The sequence below is a fragment of the Meriones unguiculatus genome, chromosome 19 (assembly GCF_030254825.1).
Source record: "Meriones unguiculatus strain TT.TT164.6M chromosome 19, Bangor_MerUng_6.1, whole genome shotgun sequence".
NCBI lineage: Eukaryota > Metazoa > Chordata > Mammalia > Rodentia > Muridae > Meriones > Meriones unguiculatus.
In genome coordinates this window covers 40544051-40562621 of record NC_083366.1, presented here as the reverse complement: position 1 = coordinate 40562621, position 18571 = coordinate 40544051, and the positions used below count along the sequence as shown (strand labels likewise).

The window sequence follows — 18571 nt, the reverse complement described above, 5'->3', positions numbered from 1 at the left end:
GGCCCTGAAAAGGGCCTTTTGCTTTAGGGGGAAAAGGTGGCGAAGTTTAGCCGCCGAAGCCGTAGAGCGTGCGGCCCTGGCGCTTGAGCGCGTAGACCACGTCCATGGCGGTGACGGTCTTGCGCTTGGCGTGCTCCGTGTAGGTGACGGCGTCGCGGATCACGTTCTCCAGGAACACCTTCAGCACCCCGCGGGTCTCCTCGTAGATGAGGCCGGAGATGCGCTTCACGCCTCCGCGCCGGGCCAGGCGGCGGATGGCGGGCTTGGTGATGCCCTGGATGTTGTCGCGCAGCACCTTGCGGTGGCGCTTGGCGCCGCCTTTGCCCAGGCCCTTCCCGCCCTTGCCGCGACCGGACATACTCGCAAGCTTCCAAGACTCACTAGCAAGTGTCTCCTACAACAGCGCTTCCCGTCTTTTATAATACCATGGCGGACCTGTTTGAAAACCTGAAAAGGAGGGGCGGAAACCACAGTCAATTCCCGCCCTTTCGTACGTTTAGCCTATGAAAAGGCTGGAGGAGACAAGGCGGCTCCTGAGACAACAGCAGACCGGTAGTTAAAATTTAACACATTGTATTAAGTGTGTATATACAATTCTTTCAGCCTTCGATAGGGACAATTTATATATTGCCAACAAATGTTTGGCGTTTGTCTTTCATATCACCAGATAGAAAATGATACAGTATTATTCCTCTTCAGTCACAGCCGCTCTCAACCTATGGATCCCTACCCCCCAGGGTTGTATGTTAGTATTTACATACGATTCTTAGCAAAATTACAGTAATGAAGAAGGAATGAAATAATTTTTGTGATTGGGGAGCACCACAACATGAGAAACTGTATTGCAGGCATTAAGAAAGTGGAGAACCACAGCGTCTAAAAGGAAAATACGGTTTTAAGAAAATATGTACTGTTTAAGAAAACACGTTTATACTGACTTGGGTATGCCTGGGAATCTGAGCAGCGTTCTTCAGCATTCAGACTCACCAGGGGAAGTAAAAGCTCAGATAGTTACAGGACTAGAGGGTCTAAAAAATTAAAAGATATACTGGATATTTATCTTCTGCTTGAATTACACACAGAAATCAGGGGCTCTGGGAATGCGCGTGACATTCCCAGGGGCGGGAGTGGGGGACTCTATTTTTACCATGCTTTTATTGGTTCTCGGGGTTTTCTGAATGTATGTTTTCAGTCGACAAACATTAAAACACAGAAAATCTTTTATCCTTATCATAGATATCCATAGCTCAAAACATCACGCACAGGCCGCCCCCAACACTGCCACTTAATCAAAATGGGTAGATTTGATGTTTTCATGTATTAATGAAGAGTGCCTTATTAATATTTCACCAAGTTGATTTTAAAATCCTTCCACAAAATGCTAATACAGTGTCAACTATCTTATATTCGTGTTAAAATGCTTTGCACATGTACATCATTCTTCTAGAAGAGCTCTGCAGACTTGAAAGACTCTGAGTTTCTGGATATGAAGAGAGAACTTTATATGAATGCTTACTGAGTTGTAGATGGGGGAGTGCATCACTAGCATTAAAACCCTGGGTGTGATCTTCAGGTCAGGACTGCATACAGCGTTAATTCCAGCACTCTTGAGAAGCAGAAGCAGGAGGATCCAGTAGAAATGATTCTCAGGAACATGAGGTTGAGCTGGGCTACGCAAGGCTTTGCCAGAGAAAGAGACAGAGACGAGAGAGAGAGAGAAAGAGCGAGAGAGAGAGAGAGAGAGAGAGAGAGAGGCATGCTTGTTGAAGTAAAAAGTGTTCCTAATAATGATCTACTAGGGGTGTCCAAGAGTCTGTAAATGACTTTTACTACTATTATTTTTGCCTTTCAATTATTCTTACAGGATTTTTGTAGAGAAATAGTAAAACTAAGTTTCAATCCTCCAAGGGGTCGACATGAAGCCTTCTAGAGGTTAAATCAGGCCTGCATCTGTAATAATGCAGAGATGTCTACAAAATCATGGGCCACGTGACTTCTATCTAGGACTAGCTAGGACTCTTGAGTCGACTTTGAAATCTTTCAAGATAGACGGGAGAGTGCTGGAGACACAGCCCTTCCTGCACCAGGAGAGTAAGTCACTGTCCATCCTTCCATTCTGCTTTGTGAGGTAATGTGAAATGGCAGCCTAATTTTATGGTCCCTGCTATGTCTTATGAGTATATGGTTCTTTTAATGTCTTCTCTGTGATAAGCAGTGCTCTTTCTTCTGTACTGGTAAATCTCCCAACCATGAAAAAGACTAAAAGAAATTTCATATTCCTTCATTTTCTCATGAGCAGAATTATCATGTCTAAACAAGAACAGTCTACCTAAGTCAGTGCAAGGGGATTTGCCAAAATTCTGTCCAGGAAAAAAAAAATTGAGCAGAGATACGTACTTGCAGCAAAATCAGGGATGGTTTATTAACGGGGAATATACATCCAAGAAAGGAGGCAGAGCAGAGCAAAGACAAGTTCCCCCCTCACAGGGCCCGCTGTGCTCCTCGGGGCTTCTGCATGTCATAACTAGCTCGAGGGTCCTGTGCGTAGTGTGGGCTTTCTCACACAGTTTCACAGCATCCTACATTCCACGCCTCATTGGTATCCTCTGAGAACATGGAGGAAAGCTGCTTATTGGCTTGCTCAATTTAAGCCAAAGACTATGTGCTGGGTGGGGGGGTTAATTAATGAAGAGTGAACTGTGCTGTCTCACATCAGTCATTAATCAAGAAACTGTCAGCACAGGAGTTTTGACCTGCTCCGTTTCTGACCTGGGCCGGTTCACCCCTCCTTAGGGAACATGGTGGTCCCTCGCTCCCGGGAGGTCACCAAATTGATGCCAAACTTAGTGCTGACACCCGATCGGCGTAGCGCACTACAGCCCAGAACCCCTGGACTCGAGCCATCCTCCTGTCTCAGCCTCCCGAGGAGCTGAGACCGGGCTGGAGAGATGGCTCAGCGGTTCAGAGCACTGTCTGTTCTTCTCTGGGTCCTGAGTTCAATTCCCAGTAACCATGTGGTGGCTCACAACCATCAATACTGAAATTTGATGCTCTCTTCATACATGCAGACAGAGCACTCATACATAAAATAAATTAATTAATTAAAAGAAAGAAAGAAACTGCCTTACAGTGTGTTACCGTACAGGCCATTCACCTGTTGACGGCCTTCAGGGCCCTCACCTACCGCCACCAGGCACACCCCAGCTCTGTCTGTCCTTTCTGTTCCTGCTGTTTCTCTGTGTACTAAGCGCCCACCACCACCATCCTGATGGCCCACTCAGTGTCTCTACCCGTTCCCCAGGCCCTCCTCTCCCATCCCCTACCAGATCTGCTGTGTGGGGCATGATCCCTCAGGGCCTGCAGCTTGGCATGGACCCACCATGTACCCCCAGGCCACATCATCATTATAGATCATAACAAAGTGACCTTGTTTGGATCGAGTGGACGAAAAGTAACAAGGACATGGTTTGGGGCTGTTTGAATGCTGGAGACAGAAAACATGAAACTCCCAAAGCTACAACATTCCAGGGTAAAAACCAGCATTATTCTTCTTCAGGATTTTCATTCCTTTGAATTTGTTGTTGTTGTGGTGGTGGTGGTGGTGGTGGTGGTGGTTTTTATGATCTTTTAATTATGTACTTATGTGTCTGTGTGTGGGTATGTGCACAAGAGTGCAAGTGCCACAGGGACCAGAGTCATAGGATGCCCCGGGACTGGAAGCTATCTGCAATTATGGTTCACTTATGGAAGCAAGCAAGTCCTCTGCAAGGGCAGAACCTCTCTCTCTCTCTTTCCCCCATTTCCTTTTAAAGACACAATCACTAGCCCAGACAAGATGTAGAATTCATTTTGTATCCCAGGTTGGCCTCCAACTTCCAATTTGCCTGCCTCAAAACTGTTTCCATGCTCACGCTGTTGTGATTAGCCTGAGATGTAATCCATGTCAGGATTATACCACTGCAGTTGACAGCAGACAGCGAAATGAGCTGGTAACACACCTGTTAAACAGCGACAAGACTTGCTTGTGGCACCATGACAGCTTGAGCTACACACTTGGGCCTGGCATGTCAAGTTATCACCGGAGGAAAGGCCTACAGGCACCCACTCAAAGCCGCTATCGTGCACAGGCGATTTATCACGAAATATGGCGTTCATTTAGCCATGGTCAAAAATGCACCAAAGGTCTCAGTTAGCACGTGAACAAGTGCATCAAGTGGGAGTAGATGAGGCTCACGGGCAAATGAAAAGGTTCGGACACACGTTGAGACCACAGCATCCACAAAAGCGCCAAGGCCAACTTAGGTCAAAAAAAATGGAAGCACCATAGGCGTGGACACAGTTAGGAAAAGACTAAGACCAGCAACTCCAAATGTTAAAAACGAAAGAAACAAAGTGCAAACCCTAAACATTTACAGGCCTTAAAGACGGTACAGACAATTTGTTCAAAGTAATGAGGGCTGGAAAGTGGACAGTTAACGGATACACTCTTTCAGAGAAAGTGTGGGTGGCTCTGAAAAGAGCCTTTAGGTTGAAGTTTGCGCTCAATAGCCCTTACGCCCGCTCCCCGCGGATGCGGCGGGCCAGCTGGATGTCCTTGGGCATGATGGTGACCCTCTTGGCGTGGATGGCGCACAGGTTGGTGTCCTCGAACAGGCCCACCAGGTAGGCCTCGCTCGCCTCCTGCAGTGCCATGACGGCCGAGCTCTGGAAGCGCAGGTCGGTCTTGAAGTCCTGCGCGATCTCGCGCACCAGGCGCTGGAACGGCAGCTTGCGGATCAGCAGCTCCGTGGACTTCTGGTAGCGCCGGATCTCGCGCAGCGCCACGGTGCCGGGCCGGTAGCGGTGCGGCTTCTTCACGCCGCCCGTGGCCGGCGCGCTCTTGCGGGCAGCCTTGGTGGCCAGCTGCTTGCGCGGGGCCTTGCCGCCGGTGGACTTGCGGGCCGTCTGCTTCGTGCGAGCCATCGCTGGGAGAGAGTAAGAGAAGACTCTGACAAAGAGGAGCTGACTGCTGTCCCGCGGTACTTATATATAAAGTGAGCCAGCGCCGGCCTCATTGGACGGAACAGCGACCTTATTGGTGGCTCTGCGCATGCCGCTCTCTAGGCCCCGCCCCTCTCATTTTAATACATTTCCTTGAACTGCTTTTCCACTTGTGTTCTTATGCCATTCACAAAAAGGGCACAATCCACTTTGTACTTATTAGAAAGACACATGCTGTTTGCGTGCCAACATTTTTAAATTGTGGGCGCGAAACTTCAATTCTTTTGAAAGGCAACGGGCTATAGGCGATTGTTCAAGTAATTTGAAGTTTTCTTTCCTTTTACAGAAAAGAAGCAGAAGGTACACACTAAAAACCGTACCTCAAAGTTTGAGGGGGTCGTTTACTAACGAAGATTGTTTTTCAATGTAAGAGCGTTGAATCTTTTAACCCAGATAAGTGGCAACTTTTACTTAAAACCAATCAGTGGGAGGGTCTCAGGCTGTGTAAACCAGCAGGGAAAAATTAAAAATGCTCACTGCAAACTGACAGACTTGAGTGATTTCTGGTTGAAGTGACAAATGAAGAGAAGGATATATAATTGGCAGGTCTCATAATACGGCAATTACAAAAGTTGAGAAAATCTTGGTGGTTATTATGAAAACTTCACAGAACAGTAGTTACTAAAGGTCTCATTCTCACTTTCGGGAAACTTGAAGAATATTGTTGAGATCTACCTCGGATTACAGCTGAGTATAAAAGACCCTGACGGTGGACAGAGCCTCAGAACCACTATGATCATTGAAAAATTCAACCAAAAGCAAAGACGCTCTCTTAATGACAAAGTGGATGGCTCTGAAAAGAGCCTTTGCTTTTATGCAGTAAGGATCAATGAAAGGCTGCTTATTTTCCCTTGGCCTTGTGGTGGCTCTCGGTCTTCTTGGGCAGCAGCACGGCCTGGATGTTGGGCAGGACGCCGCCCTGCGCGATGGTGACGCGGCCCAGCAGCTTGTTGAGCTCCTCGTCGTTGCGGATGGCCAGCTGCAGGTGGCGCGGGATGATGCGCGTCTTCTTGTTGTCGCGGGCCGCGTTGCCGGCCAGCTCCAGGATCTCGGCCGTCAGGTACTCCAGCACGGCCGCCAGGTACACCGGGGCGCCGGCGCCCACCCGCTCCGCGTAGTTGCCCTTGCGGAGGAGCCGGTGCACGCGGCCCACGGGGAACTGCAGCCCGGCGCGGGACGACCGGGTCTTGGCCTTGGCGCGGGCCTTGCCGCCCTGCTTGCCGCGTCCAGACATGTCTTAAAGAAAGGTTATGTGGTAGCTGTGAAATTCTAAGAGAACACACTTATTATACATGCAGAGTAGACTGTAAACTGCTGTTCTTATTGGCTAACATAACCTAAAAGAATCAACCAATTGAAAAGCAGATTCAGAGGTCCTGTTTTGCATAAAAGAGTATCGCCTCCTTTAGTTGATCCAATGAAAATTTGCCTCCTTCATACCATATTTGCATAAAAGCCCTATAAATAAGTGGAGCACTCTTCACAACATACTTCTGTAGAAAGAGTTAAGATCTTTGCTTGTTACCATGCCCGAGCCCGCGAAGTCGGCTCCCGCCCCGAAGAAGGGGTCCAAGAAGGCGGTGACCAAGGCGCAGAAGAAGGACGGCAAGAAGCGCAAGCGCAGCCGCAAGGAGAGCTACTCGGTGTACGTGTACAAGGTGCTGAAGCAGGTGCACCCCGACACGGGCATCTCGTCCAAGGCCATGGGCATCATGAACTCGTTCGTCAACGACATCTTCGAGCGCATCGCGGGCGAGGCGTCGCGCCTGGCGCACTACAACAAGCGCTCGACCATCACGTCGCGGGAGATCCAGACGGCCGTGCGCCTGCTGCTGCCCGGGGAGCTGGCCAAGCACGCCGTGTCGGAGGGCACCAAGGCCGTCACCAAGTACACCAGCTCCAAGTGAGCGCCCGGCTCACTCCTAACCCAAAGGCTCTTTTCAGAGCCACTTAGACTCTCACAACAGAGTTGTAATTGCTTTCTTTGTGCATGCAATTGCCTTAAGTGTACAGGAAAAATAATATTGCGTATTTGCTCCGAGTTTAGTCTATCGTAGTAGTTGGAGGTCGTTTAGGGTTCCTTTATTTTCACTTGCATGGCTCTCCACTTTTGAATCTGGTGTAATTTTGAATACGTAGGGCTTACTCTAAAAGTGAGTTTTGAACACCGCATGTACATCAACACCAGAGTAAGGACAAAGATGCTTCTCATTGTGCTCTTTTTAACCTTTTAAGTACTTGGCTGCTATATTGTGGATTAACAGCATACAGCATGTCTAAACATGTCAAGCTAGATCAGCTACTGACAAAAACAGGGCCTCCTAGCTAGAATGATCTGTACTCCATACCTTCTGTCATCTATCCCCTGTAACTGAAATTGTCCAAGTCAGTTTCAAGTTTTGTCTTCAGTATTTCCAAAATGAAGCATCCAGGCTGTTAGATTTATGGAAACAGAATTTCCTAAAAGTTATCAAGAAACATATTCCATCCCTTTCCTTGAGTAGGATCAAGAATCTACAAGGAATTGCCATGGCAGTGATAACTGGGTGCATCAAAAAGCTTTTCAGCTTCTACATGGAATTAAGCACAGCAATTACTCCAGACGTAACCTTGGATCATTTAACTGAACCATTGCTTAACACTACAAGAGGGAACCGGAAGGAACTTACGACAATGGCTCAGTGCGATGCAATGAATTGCCTTGAAACTAGCTAACAACAAGATGGTAGCCTATAAACTCTGGAGCCAACTTTAGCTCTTGAATTCGCTTAAACCAAGCCATAACCCTTGACTTAAATCCCAAGGACTAAATCCATCTAGGTCAAGTTCTCGTGTAGACTTAAAAACCGTAAACAGCCAATCTTTTTGCTCACTTTAAGGTGAAACTAGGCATTCAAAGACACTCAAAATGAAATCGTGACTCTGGAGGGAGTTGTAACTTTAGAAAAGGATTGTTTACAGGACCGGTTGAAAGAGTTCTGATACAGAGGATTAGCAAACCTGCCAGGCCAGGGCCTCATGGAAGCCACACTTTGGAGTCTCCCTCTCTGAGACCCAGGACAGAGGCTTGAAGATCAATACGCAATTCCTTTGGTGCCTTTACTGTTTAGCCTCAAATGTTCTTATTAATCTCAGGAATGCCACGCGGTAATCACAAAGTATCTTCTATTTAGGATTAGGAAATGCTCCAAGAGGATTGATTGCCTCAGCTACAGTTCTAAGTACTCAGTACATTTGCATTCAGTACTTCAAAGCACTCAGTACTTTGGAGGGATGTATTAAACCATGCTTGAATATTCTGAATAAATTGTTGAAATAGATGCTTAAAGTTAGCAAATAGTATTGAAAAGTGAATGGCTAAATAATATCTAGCGTTTGGCAAATCTATTTTACAAGTCCCATTAAGGTACTGGGCCACAATATAGCATTCACAAAGGCAATTAATAATAAAAAAATTTCCTGACTTCAAATGTATTGTCAAAGGCTTTCTATAGGAAAACTTGTTAAATTTGGGGGCTGGGCACGTTGACACACACCTTCAATCCCAGTACTCAGGAGGCAAAGGCAGGTGGAACTCTTGAGCTCTAGGCCAGCCTGATTTGCAGTTTCAGGACAGCCAGAGCTGGTGCAATCCTCTCAGAAACAAAATGGGTCCTGTGGTGGCAGCACAGAGCCTGTGTCTGGTGTGAGGACGCTTCCTGATTAGTTTTAAAAATAAACACACCTACAATTGCCATCAAGTTGCTGCTCCAGAATGCTCAACAAAACTTTGAGGAAAATGACAATTTAGGCTTGACTGAAAAGGATAAACTGTATTCTGTCTGGATACACTGTATTGAAAAGTAAGCAGCTTTCACACTAGTCACTAAAGCAAAGCCATGTTCTCATGAAACGTAACTTTCTTCAAATATTTCTAGAAAATGGCAGTTATGTTGTTGCAGAATACTTATCACACAAAGAATTACAGCACTTTTTGACGAAAACATGGTGGCTCTGAAAAGAGCCTTTGGATTAGAAAGTGAGCCGGGCACTCACTTGGAGCTGGTGTACTTGGTGACGGCCTTGGTGCCCTCCGACACGGCGTGCTTGGCCAGCTCCCCGGGCAGCAGCAGGCGCACGGCCGTCTGGATCTCCCGCGACGTGATGGTCGAGCGCTTGTTGTAGTGCGCCAGGCGCGACGCCTCGCCCGCGATGCGCTCGAAGATGTCGTTGACGAACGAGTTCATGATGCCCATGGCCTTGGACGAGATGCCCGTGTCGGGGTGCACCTGCTTCAGCACCTTGTACACGTACACCGAGTAGCTCTCCTTGCGGCTGCGCTTGCGCTTCTTGCCGTCCTTCTTCTGCGCCTTGGTCACCGCCTTCTTGGACCCCTTCTTCGGGGCGGGAGCCGACTTCGCGGGCTCAGGCATGCTTGCAACCAGCAAAAGCGGAAAATAAGAAAGAAAGGAGAATCTGGGACGCGCCTCGTGGCTGGTCTTTTATAGCCCGTCTATGCAAATAAGCGATTCAAGAATAGTCAGCTATGATTTGAAAGTCAGTTAGTGACACCATCATGCAAATTTGATTGTATTATGTCTTCTCCTTCATTGGCTAAGAGAGAGAAAGGAATTTCAACCAATCACACGTAACCTTTTCCACTTCCTTCTACCAGTATAAGTAGCTTCTCTGTAGGCTTCTGAGAACAGAATCTTCTAAGGCTTTTACTGCTTTCCTTTCTTTTTGACCATGTCTGGACGCGGCAAACAGGGCGGCAAGGCCCGCGCCAAAGCCAAGACCCGCTCGTCCCGCGCCGGGCTGCAGTTCCCCGTGGGCCGCGTGCACCGGCTCCTCCGCAAGGGCAACTACGCGGAGCGGGTGGGCGCCGGCGCCCCGGTGTACCTGGCGGCCGTGCTGGAGTACCTGACGGCCGAGATCCTGGAGCTGGCCGGCAACGCGGCCCGCGACAACAAGAAGACGCGCATCATCCCGCGCCACCTGCAGCTGGCCATCCGCAACGACGAGGAGCTCAACAAGCTGCTGGGCCGCGTCACCATCGCGCAGGGCGGCGTCCTGCCCAACATCCAGGCCGTGCTGCTGCCCAAGAAGACCGAGAGCCACCACAAGGCCAAGGGAAAATAAGACTACTCTCTTCACTGAACGTTACTGCATGAGAACAAAGGCTCTTTTCAGAGCCACCCACTTTTTCAGTAAAAGGCTGAAGCACTAAGCGAGGCTAGTTCTGTTCTTGTTGGTTAATCTCCGGTACAAAACCTTCCAATTCCATGGACGGTTTTAGTTTTTCCCTCTTATGGGATGTTTTTTGTCTTTTTGATACAGTCTTACGTACCTTTGACTGTCCTGAAACTCAGTGAAACCAGCTTTGATCTCACATTCTCCCGTCTACCTCCCTTTCGCTGGGATTAAAGGCATGGACCCCTATGCCCTGCGCTTGGAGGGTTTTTGGTCTTTTCAGTGTTCGGAAAAACCAGTATTAAGTTAAAACTAAACTGGACTTGGGTTTTTTCTAATTACTCAGTCATGGTTAATTCCATCATCACTCCTGAAAGTTGCTTTATTCAAAGACTGGGTCTGAAAAGTTGCAAGGATTCATTCAAAAATGTTGCCTGAGGTGGCAAAGCACTGTCCAGCTACTGTTTCTTTAATGCTCATTGCTTGCATTAATATGCGTATTTCAGAGGCTTTGTTTTGTCTTTCCTTATGTGAAGGTATGTGTGTATCGCATGTTTTTAGTGCACTCACAGGCTGGAAGAGGGTGCTCCAGCCTGGTGTTGGAGTTTGATGCTGCTATGATCTGCCTGGCAGAAGTGGGTACTGGATTCCAATTCAGATGCTCTGGAGGAAAAGCAGGTGCTCTTACTGCTGAGGCATCTTCACAGCCTCCCTGTACAAACCTATTTTATTTATGTATTCATCCGTTCAACTATTTACTGACAGTGTCACTAAAGACCCGGCTGCCTGGGATCTTAGCTTGCGTGTCTGATTACCTTCACTTTCACGGCAATCCTAGATCACCCTACTTTGCTCTGGGAATAGAGGCGTGAATCGCCTTGCCCAGTTGAGGGTTTAATATATTGACTGGACAAGGCGTGTGACTGGAATGGTTTCTAGGTGTTGCTTATGAAAGGGCGCGCTGGGCAATGATGGGGTTCAGCTCTAGGAATCCTTGAGACCTGTCTGTCCAACTCTAATCCCTGTGGTAAAGTCTAGAAAAAGCAAAGGAAATCAATTTGTAATGGAATTCATAGTCACTGAGTAGGCCTCAGTAGCCTGCACAGTAGAGATCTACCTTGTTTCAAAGGACAGTTGCCCAGTCCGAAATGGAAATAATGTTTGCAATTCATCACTGAGGAAATTACTTGGAAGCTCTGCGCGGCTCAAAAGATTATAGATTATCAAATATATGTGGCATTGGCAGGGGGGGTTGAAATATTGGCAAATATTTATCAGAAATTATTTCTTCCCGGTGAGTGGCCTAGCTATGTTGCAATCTTTGGGTTAATTTTTCCTACAGGAAAAGATAATTGTGCTTTGTAATGAAAAAAAAAATTTATCTCAATTGTCAGGATCTTTCAAGTGAGAGTGTAAATGTATGGATGTGGGAACCTTTAACAAATAAACAGAAAGCCCCTAGAATGTTCTTGAAAACCATCAGCAAACCTTTTAGACTAAGCTTTCATGTGACAATGAAAGGAAACACGTTTCTTAATTTCCTTAATTCCAAGATTCAAATATTTCTCAGCAGAAGTCAGAGCTGCTCCATGGTACCCAAAGTCACTTCTCTGAAGTCTTCAAGGAGCCCACACCAGATGAAGAACCCGCCTTTTTCTCTCTGCATTTCCCACTTCCCCACCCCCAGACAGTGACAGTGAAACATAGAGGGTGGGGGTGGGGACAAGTGTTCAATTTCCAGAACTAAGAAACATGAAAAGACAAGAACCATCATAGCCCCCTCTTGGCCTTCAAACAAGTCAATGGCATAATTCTTTAACTCGTTATTTTAAATGAGAAAAATCGAGGTATAAGAAGAAGGTAGGACCCTCACCTTTACCTACCTGATCATCAAGTACATCTCTTGTTAAAGACTGCCAACTAGTTGATTAGAGACTGTCCAATGCTCAAACTACACAGAAAATTATTAAGATGACTTGTGAACCACTCTCAGGATGAAAATGTGACTCAACCTCACTTATGACAATTCTATACAAAAATTACTTTTTAATTTTTATTCATGTTTTAGTCTTGACTATACATTTCTTTATCATTTCTTGGCCTGTACAGTAAACTCATAGATAACCTTATAATTAATTAATTTTTAAGGTAGAAATCAAAAGGTGTACTTATATAATTTGTTCTCCCATTGATATTAATATGCCCTCCCAGTGACAAATCACTTTGCACACTTAGGATGGTTAAAAGGAAAAAAAAACCTTAATATATATAGCACATGTCCAGCCCCAGCTAACAATGCTGACCATAACTAGAAGATTCCCGTAACTTCTATGCACTTTAAATTTATGCATTTCAGACATGCTGTCATCCTTAGATCTCTTTCAGGGCCCAGCCTCAGGTTACACTTTGAGCAATTTAAAGAGACTCCATTCCATGTCTGGTCACTTGGGCATATGGGAGGGTTGCATCAAAGATATTCTCAGAATGGCTTCTTAAGGACACCATATTGTTCTTTCTGAATACCTGTCACCCTAGCCCATCTTGCCCACCTGACAGAATCACGCTACTCCTGATGACAGCACAGGAGTAGCCAGGACTTAAGGGTGCTTGTGATTCTGCACTGCCTTCTAGAGCTGCTCCTTAGAGAATACTCATTGATAGGAGGGAGGACCATAATGGCTGCTTGTAAATGTATTCTTTTGTTATGGAAATGATCCCTACTGGGAGGTCAATCCTTGGTAAACAAACTTTAGTATCCTGGTATCCTAAATTTTGCTTATCTCTAATAGGCCTAGTTAGGATACGATTTATCTATGGGGTATTTTGGAGGCAGTGCTCCCTTAGCTAAATTCTCCTCATGTTACTTAAGGTTTGTCCTAAGCAAATCTATCAGCAATTCCTTTAAGCATCAATACTACCACTTTGAATTTTTTCTACATTATATCAATAAAAGAAATAAAAGCTATGAAGTTCTCAAACCATTTCAGAAATTGAAATGTTGCATTTAATTTTTTAAACAAGGATAAACCATTGCTAACCTAGAGTAAAACAAAATTACTGTCCATAAGCCAATAACCTTTGAAGTTCTTAGTTTTTGCTGTTACTTTTTTTTTTTTTTTTTTTTTTTTTTTTTGTATATTTCCCATGTATTCCCTCCTTAGCACAAAAGCTGCCCATGATATGATGGTCAAAGGACAACCTGCAAGAGTCCATTCTCTTCTTCCACCATGTGGCTTCCATGAGTTTAAACTAAAACTCTCGAGTTTGAACTCAAATATTCCCACCTGGTGAAGCGTCTTGCCAGCTCCGATCTTTGAAGTACCGTCTGCCCCTCTAACCAGAAATGATGTACATGTGTGTTGCTACACAAATGAAATACTACACGTAAAAAGTAATTCAAAGTTTGTATCAACAGTGAAGACAAAAATGAGTATGTATATTTCTCAGCCATCTTATTGTGACCTTAACCTTTCCACACTGTGCAACAGAGCCATCCATGTTTCCCTCTTTTGAGGTATTTTATCCAAACTGTGCATCTTTACTAGAAAAAAAATTAAAGAAAAAAATGGTAACATAAAATGTCTGGATCCTCCTATAATTGTGATTTAGAGGGGTGGAAAGCAAGATGATCTGGTCATGAGGACCTGGAACTTCACAGTCTTCCAGGCAAGCCCTCCCCTTCCCTCCACATTCCTGCCATGTTTAGTATCACTGCAATTGGGCTCAGCCTGTAGATATGAAGCCACCGATTTTGTGTGCAGACCCAGTAAAATGCTCCAGGAAAAAAAAAAGCCTCAAGTTCTGTTTCTCTGAAAATCTCATAAATCTAGTGTAACAGTTCATCAAATAGTAGATCATATTGCTGTCCATTCTTCCCATACTCCAAACTAATTAACCCTGACTTTTCTTATCACTGTATTGTTTGCCCTTTGACAAGCTTCTCAAAAATAAATGATACTGTAGCTTTTGCTCTATTCATGAAATCGCTGTAGCCTTACACACGTATTTCTTCGGTCTTAAATCAACAGAACGTGCCTGTTTGAACATAAAGCGAGACTTAATGACTTGGCGACACCATTTGCTTAAAGAATCAATTTTAGGAGCCAAGAAGAGGGTTCGGTGATTTAGAGCACATACTGCTCCTACAAGTGATCAGAGTTTGAATCCTAGTATCCACATCAGCCAGTCCACCACTGCCAGTAGCGCCAGTGCCAAAGGGCCTCACAGCTTCTTCTAGACCTCACTTCACAGACACCTGATGTACATGTGTGTGCATGCGTGCGCTCGTGTGCGCGCACGCACTCACACACACACAAAATCTAAAAAGAAAAATTCAATCTAAAAATTAATGACAATGGCGTAGGCTTCAATCCCACCACACAAAAGGAGAAAATAAAGGACCTACTAGGTTAAACAATGAGATGTACATTCAGGGGACATCAGAGTTAAAGTGACATCCTGCTTTATTTAAAAAAAAAAAAAAATCAGCTTTGAACTTCTTCCAGAAGAAAATACACTTGGGAAAAGGATGTGACTCCAAAATTTTGGAAAATGTCCATCTTGCCGATATTCCACATTTGAAGAATACAAATGTTAATGAATGCCATTACTGTGCTCTTGTCTTAATAAGTAAATATATGGTGAGGATCCACCTTTTGTTTTCCAACAAAATTGGCATGCCAAGTGTACTTAAGAGCACTGCCTAAAAGCCAGCAGTGACAGCCTAAAAGCCAGCAGTGACAGCGCATGCCTTTAATCTCAGAATTTGGGACACAGAGGTAGGCAGATCTCTGAGTTTGAGGGCAACCTAGTCTGCAAAGACAGAGTTCCAGGACAACTGGGGCTACACAGAGAAACCTGTCTGCGGGTGTGGGTGGGGGACAGTCAGGCTGTGGAGCCCAACACGTTTCAATTCTTTTTTTCACCCTATAACCTTGTTGCTTTGATTGAACCCATTCAACAACTTTTTCAAAGAGAAGCAAGAGGTCCATGAATTTCAGGCATGAATTTCAAACACACACCAACATATAATTTCATACAACTGAACACAAACCTTAAGCAAATCGAATGTTCAAAGGTACATATCAGCTTCCTGGGTACAATGGCTTCAGTGCGGGCTGATCAGAAATCTGTAACACACTAAAAGAAGGATAACTGAAATCAGGAAAATAAGCGGAGGAGCTGGAGAACTGGCTCAACAGTTATGAGCACCATCCGCTCTTCCAGAGGACCGAGGCTAAGTTCCCAGCAATGACATGCTGGCCAGCAGGTGTCTACGGCTCCATTTCCAGGGAATTTGATGCCTGCTTTTGGCCTCTACCCAACACTAGATATAACTGGTGAGTATACATGCAACTAAACCATTCATACATGACAAATTATTTTTTTAATTATTTTTTTAAAATTGAGCAAGAACAGGCCACACCATGTCTCCTCCCAGTCCGGCAATTAAGATTTGGCTCTCGGAGTCCTAGGCAAAAGTTGCTTGTTTCTGGAAAACCTCCCCTCTCACTTCCGCCCACATTCTCAGTTTTCAATATGATATGCAAAGCAGCCATAAATGGGAATTTCTAATTCACGTGAAGGAGCCGGTTTGGTAGGATGTCACACCTGTGCAACTGCCTGCTGCTGTTCACCAAACCTGACCTGGGGAAAAGCCCAAATGCTTCGGAAAAGTCCTGTGCAATGACAACCAAGGGCATCACCAAGCTTACCATGCATGCAAAGCCCCGCCCAGCGGCGTCAAGCTCTTCTTCGACCTTATTTACCAGGAGAACCAGATCTGTGACGCTGTGGCACACAGGGAAGACACACCAAGCTGGAGACTAACTAGGCCATGGACGTGCTCTATGCGCTAGCTTGGGCAAGTAGGCCTGGCTCCTACTAATTACAATTAACATTTAACACCCGAGGTCATTTTCAGTACCTCCAACATTTGAATTAGTTTGTACCTTGTGATTCACTTCTGGGGTGCATAACGCTCAGTAGCTTTTCTTTGCTACTTTATCCTGGGTCCAGGGTGATGAGGTTTCCCATTTAGACCTTTTAGAACGTAGAAGTTCAGACTGCTTCTGGGAAGTTAATTAATATGATACCTGTGACATCTCAAAGCAGAGATAGTCATTGGGCATGGTGGCCAATGCCTCTAATCCCAGCGCTCAGGAGGAAGAGGCAAGAGGAACTCTGTAGTTCAATGCCAGCCAAGGCTAGATGGCAAGACCTTCCTTCGGTAAAAGCTGAGAGGAGGGGAAGTCATTTCAGTTTTGAAAGGGAAAAGAAGAATTTATATTGAGCTACATGATGAAGTGGCATTAAAAGACAATAGACCGTGTGTTACTTTTGTTTCATAGAATGGTGTTTTCTATCATCCGAATTGTAAGTTCTTCTAAAGGAAAACATACACACACACACACACACACACACACACACACACACACACCATGGACCTACCTAAAACAAGCCCATGGTTCTAGTTAATCTGTGGCCCAGAAAGCAAGTAACCTCCACTACAAGCCTTGGCACCCTGAGAATTAAAAAACGAACAATTTAACTTATCTCCCAACCCACAATTTCAAAAAAACAGTGTATCCAAAAGCCAGTTTCTGAGTCCATAAAGCCATAACTCCCTATGCACCTTAGTTACAAAAGCTGCTAGGAGTTCTCCGAACCCTGGGTGCTGGGCCTCTAGGTCTCCTCTCAAACTGTGCTCATAGGTGAGGACTAATGGTATCTTTACTCTTTTATTTCCCTCTGCCCGTTTAATTTTTTTTTCATTACAACTACTAGGGTTTGAACTTTCAATTTTTACTTTTAGTTTATAAACTGTTATAATTAATATTTCAAAACTATAACATTCTTACTAGAGTTAATTAATTGGTATTCATTAAAATGTCTGCAAATACATTTTTTTTCAGGTCACACTGTCTTTAAGTTCTTTATCAACGGTTCATCAAAAGGATGCGGGGCCATCTTTCCAACATGGTCTCGCTTTGCTTCTGAGGTTGGCCTGTTCAGCTGTAGCCGTTCATAACCTCTTCACTAAGTAGGCCAAACTTGTCTGGAAATCTAGATCCTCCTGCCAACAGCTACAGAGAATATACATGATGTTATTATTGGGAAAAGAAAATGATTTTTTAAAAAAGTTTTACCTTAAATCTGCCTTCACAGACTTTGGGAACAAACCATCCAAGCCCCAACCAGGAAATTTGGGCATATTTGTTAGAGCCACATTTAGACATTTAAAAAATAAAGGCTGTTGGGGCTGGAGAGATGGCACAGCAGTTAACATCACTTACTGCCTTTCCAGAGGACTGGGTTCAGTTCCCAAAACAGACATGGCAGCTTACAACCATCTTGTAAGGCCAGTCCGAGTAGATGTGATGCCCCCTTCTGGCCTCTGAATCCACTGGATGCATGGGGAATAGCTTATACACAGGCTTGTTACACCTTTCTTTTAAAAAAACAGAAAAAGGAAAAAAAACACAAAACAGCATCTTTAGGAACATCACCTTGACTTGCCCTGTCTCCTTCACTTCCAAACAAAACAAAAACAAAAATAAACAACAAAAAAATGCCCCACCTTGTGCTTAAAAAAGATGCATGCCCTTTATCAAGGAAAATCAACGCTTATCACAGGATACACAGAATACAAATAAAAAGCACTGTGGCCTAATCAGAACTGAATCTTCCCAAGTATTCAATGAGGTCTTCTTTGGGTCTTGATTTCTGAGAGTCCTAAGTCCAGTGAAACATATTGATGTCTATTCTCTTCAGAATCATTGTTTCAGTGAATCCAGCTGAAAAACTAGGAAATGAGGTCACAATGGATTTTTTTTCCACCTCTCCTATCTCTCTTTTATACAAAGTTTTGACAAAACTTTAAAAGCATCTCAAAATATGTGGTGCCCATCCCCTGTCTCAGCACACTCCTGCTTTCAGAGTAGTGAGGTTTCTCCTGAATTTCCTCCCTCCCCCAACAATGTTAGAATGACTTTTCTTCTCCATAAGGTTACCCCTCCTAGGGTTCAATCTTATATGACCCACTTTAAGGTATACTGGATTTATACCATCTAACTTTGAAAGACCAACTGTTTATTGTTATCTATAAACCTTTAGGGACCTCCAGTTAACACTTTGTAAGAAAACAAAACCACTATTATGGAATTCTGACCAAATACAAGATACCTAGGCTTCCTGGGGAAAACAGCTTTAATGTGCACACACAGGCTGTGAGGAACTAATGTTCATAAACAGATGCAACAAGGAGAAGAGAAAAACGGGGCCTTTGATATGGCTTTTGGGTTTGTGTGTTGCTCTCATACAGAGTTACCTATGATATGGTTGGATGCTTTGTGAGGCA

The 18571-nt window shown here is 44.8% G+C and overlaps 5 protein-coding genes across 5 annotated transcripts in view; 2 read left to right on the top strand and 3 right to left on the bottom strand.

Moving 5' to 3' along the window:
• The window catches only part of LOC110553099 (uncharacterized), a 49363-nt gene continuing 30792 nt past the window's right edge, over nt 1-18571 (bottom strand). The window contains exons 3-6 of the mRNA XM_060373067.1: nt 11214-11234; nt 4634-4964; nt 399-405; nt 1-367 (exon numbers count right to left, since the gene is read on the bottom strand). Coding sequence (XP_060229050.1) covers nt 47-367; nt 399-405; nt 4634-4964; nt 11214-11234 — 680 coding nt within the window. The 3' untranslated portion in view covers nt 1-46. The remainder of the gene's footprint in view (nt 368-398; nt 406-4633; nt 4965-11213; nt 11235-18571) is intronic.
• Nucleotides 5833-6289, bottom strand: LOC132649343 (histone H2A type 1-E). Its single transcript, XM_060373059.1, has one exon. It carries the CDS (start codon nt 6272-6274, stop codon nt 5882-5884), a length of 393 nt encoding a protein of 130 aa, XP_060229042.1. The 5' UTR covers nt 6275-6289; the 3' UTR covers nt 5833-5881.
• LOC132649346 (histone H2B type 1-C/E/F/G/I) lies at nt 6520-6991 on the top strand. The gene has a single exon (XM_060373063.1). The coding sequence runs from the start codon at nt 6567-6569 to the stop codon at nt 6945-6947; it is 381 nt and encodes a 126-aa protein (XP_060229046.1). The 5' UTR covers nt 6520-6566; the 3' UTR covers nt 6948-6991.
• LOC132649347 (histone H2B type 1-C/E/F/G/I) lies at nt 9027-9487 on the bottom strand. Its single transcript, XM_060373064.1, has one exon. The coding sequence runs from the start codon at nt 9450-9452 to the stop codon at nt 9072-9074; it is 381 nt and encodes a 126-aa protein (XP_060229047.1). The 5' UTR covers nt 9453-9487; the 3' UTR covers nt 9027-9071.
• Nucleotides 9737-10223, top strand: LOC132649342 (histone H2A type 1-E). Its single transcript, XM_060373058.1, has one exon. The coding sequence runs from the start codon at nt 9769-9771 to the stop codon at nt 10159-10161; it is 393 nt and encodes a 130-aa protein (XP_060229041.1). The 5' UTR covers nt 9737-9768; the 3' UTR covers nt 10162-10223.

Coding starts and splice junctions, on each gene's coding strand:
- LOC132649343 (XM_060373059.1), bottom strand. CDS start 6,274: ATGTCTGGACGCGGCAAGCAGGGCGGCAAGGCCCGCGCCAAGGCCAAG.
- LOC132649346 (XM_060373063.1), top strand. CDS start 6,567: ATGCCCGAGCCCGCGAAGTCGGCTCCCGCCCCGAAGAAGGGGTCCAAG.
- LOC132649347 (XM_060373064.1), bottom strand. CDS start 9,452: ATGCCTGAGCCCGCGAAGTCGGCTCCCGCCCCGAAGAAGGGGTCCAAG.
- LOC132649342 (XM_060373058.1), top strand. CDS start 9,769: ATGTCTGGACGCGGCAAACAGGGCGGCAAGGCCCGCGCCAAAGCCAAG.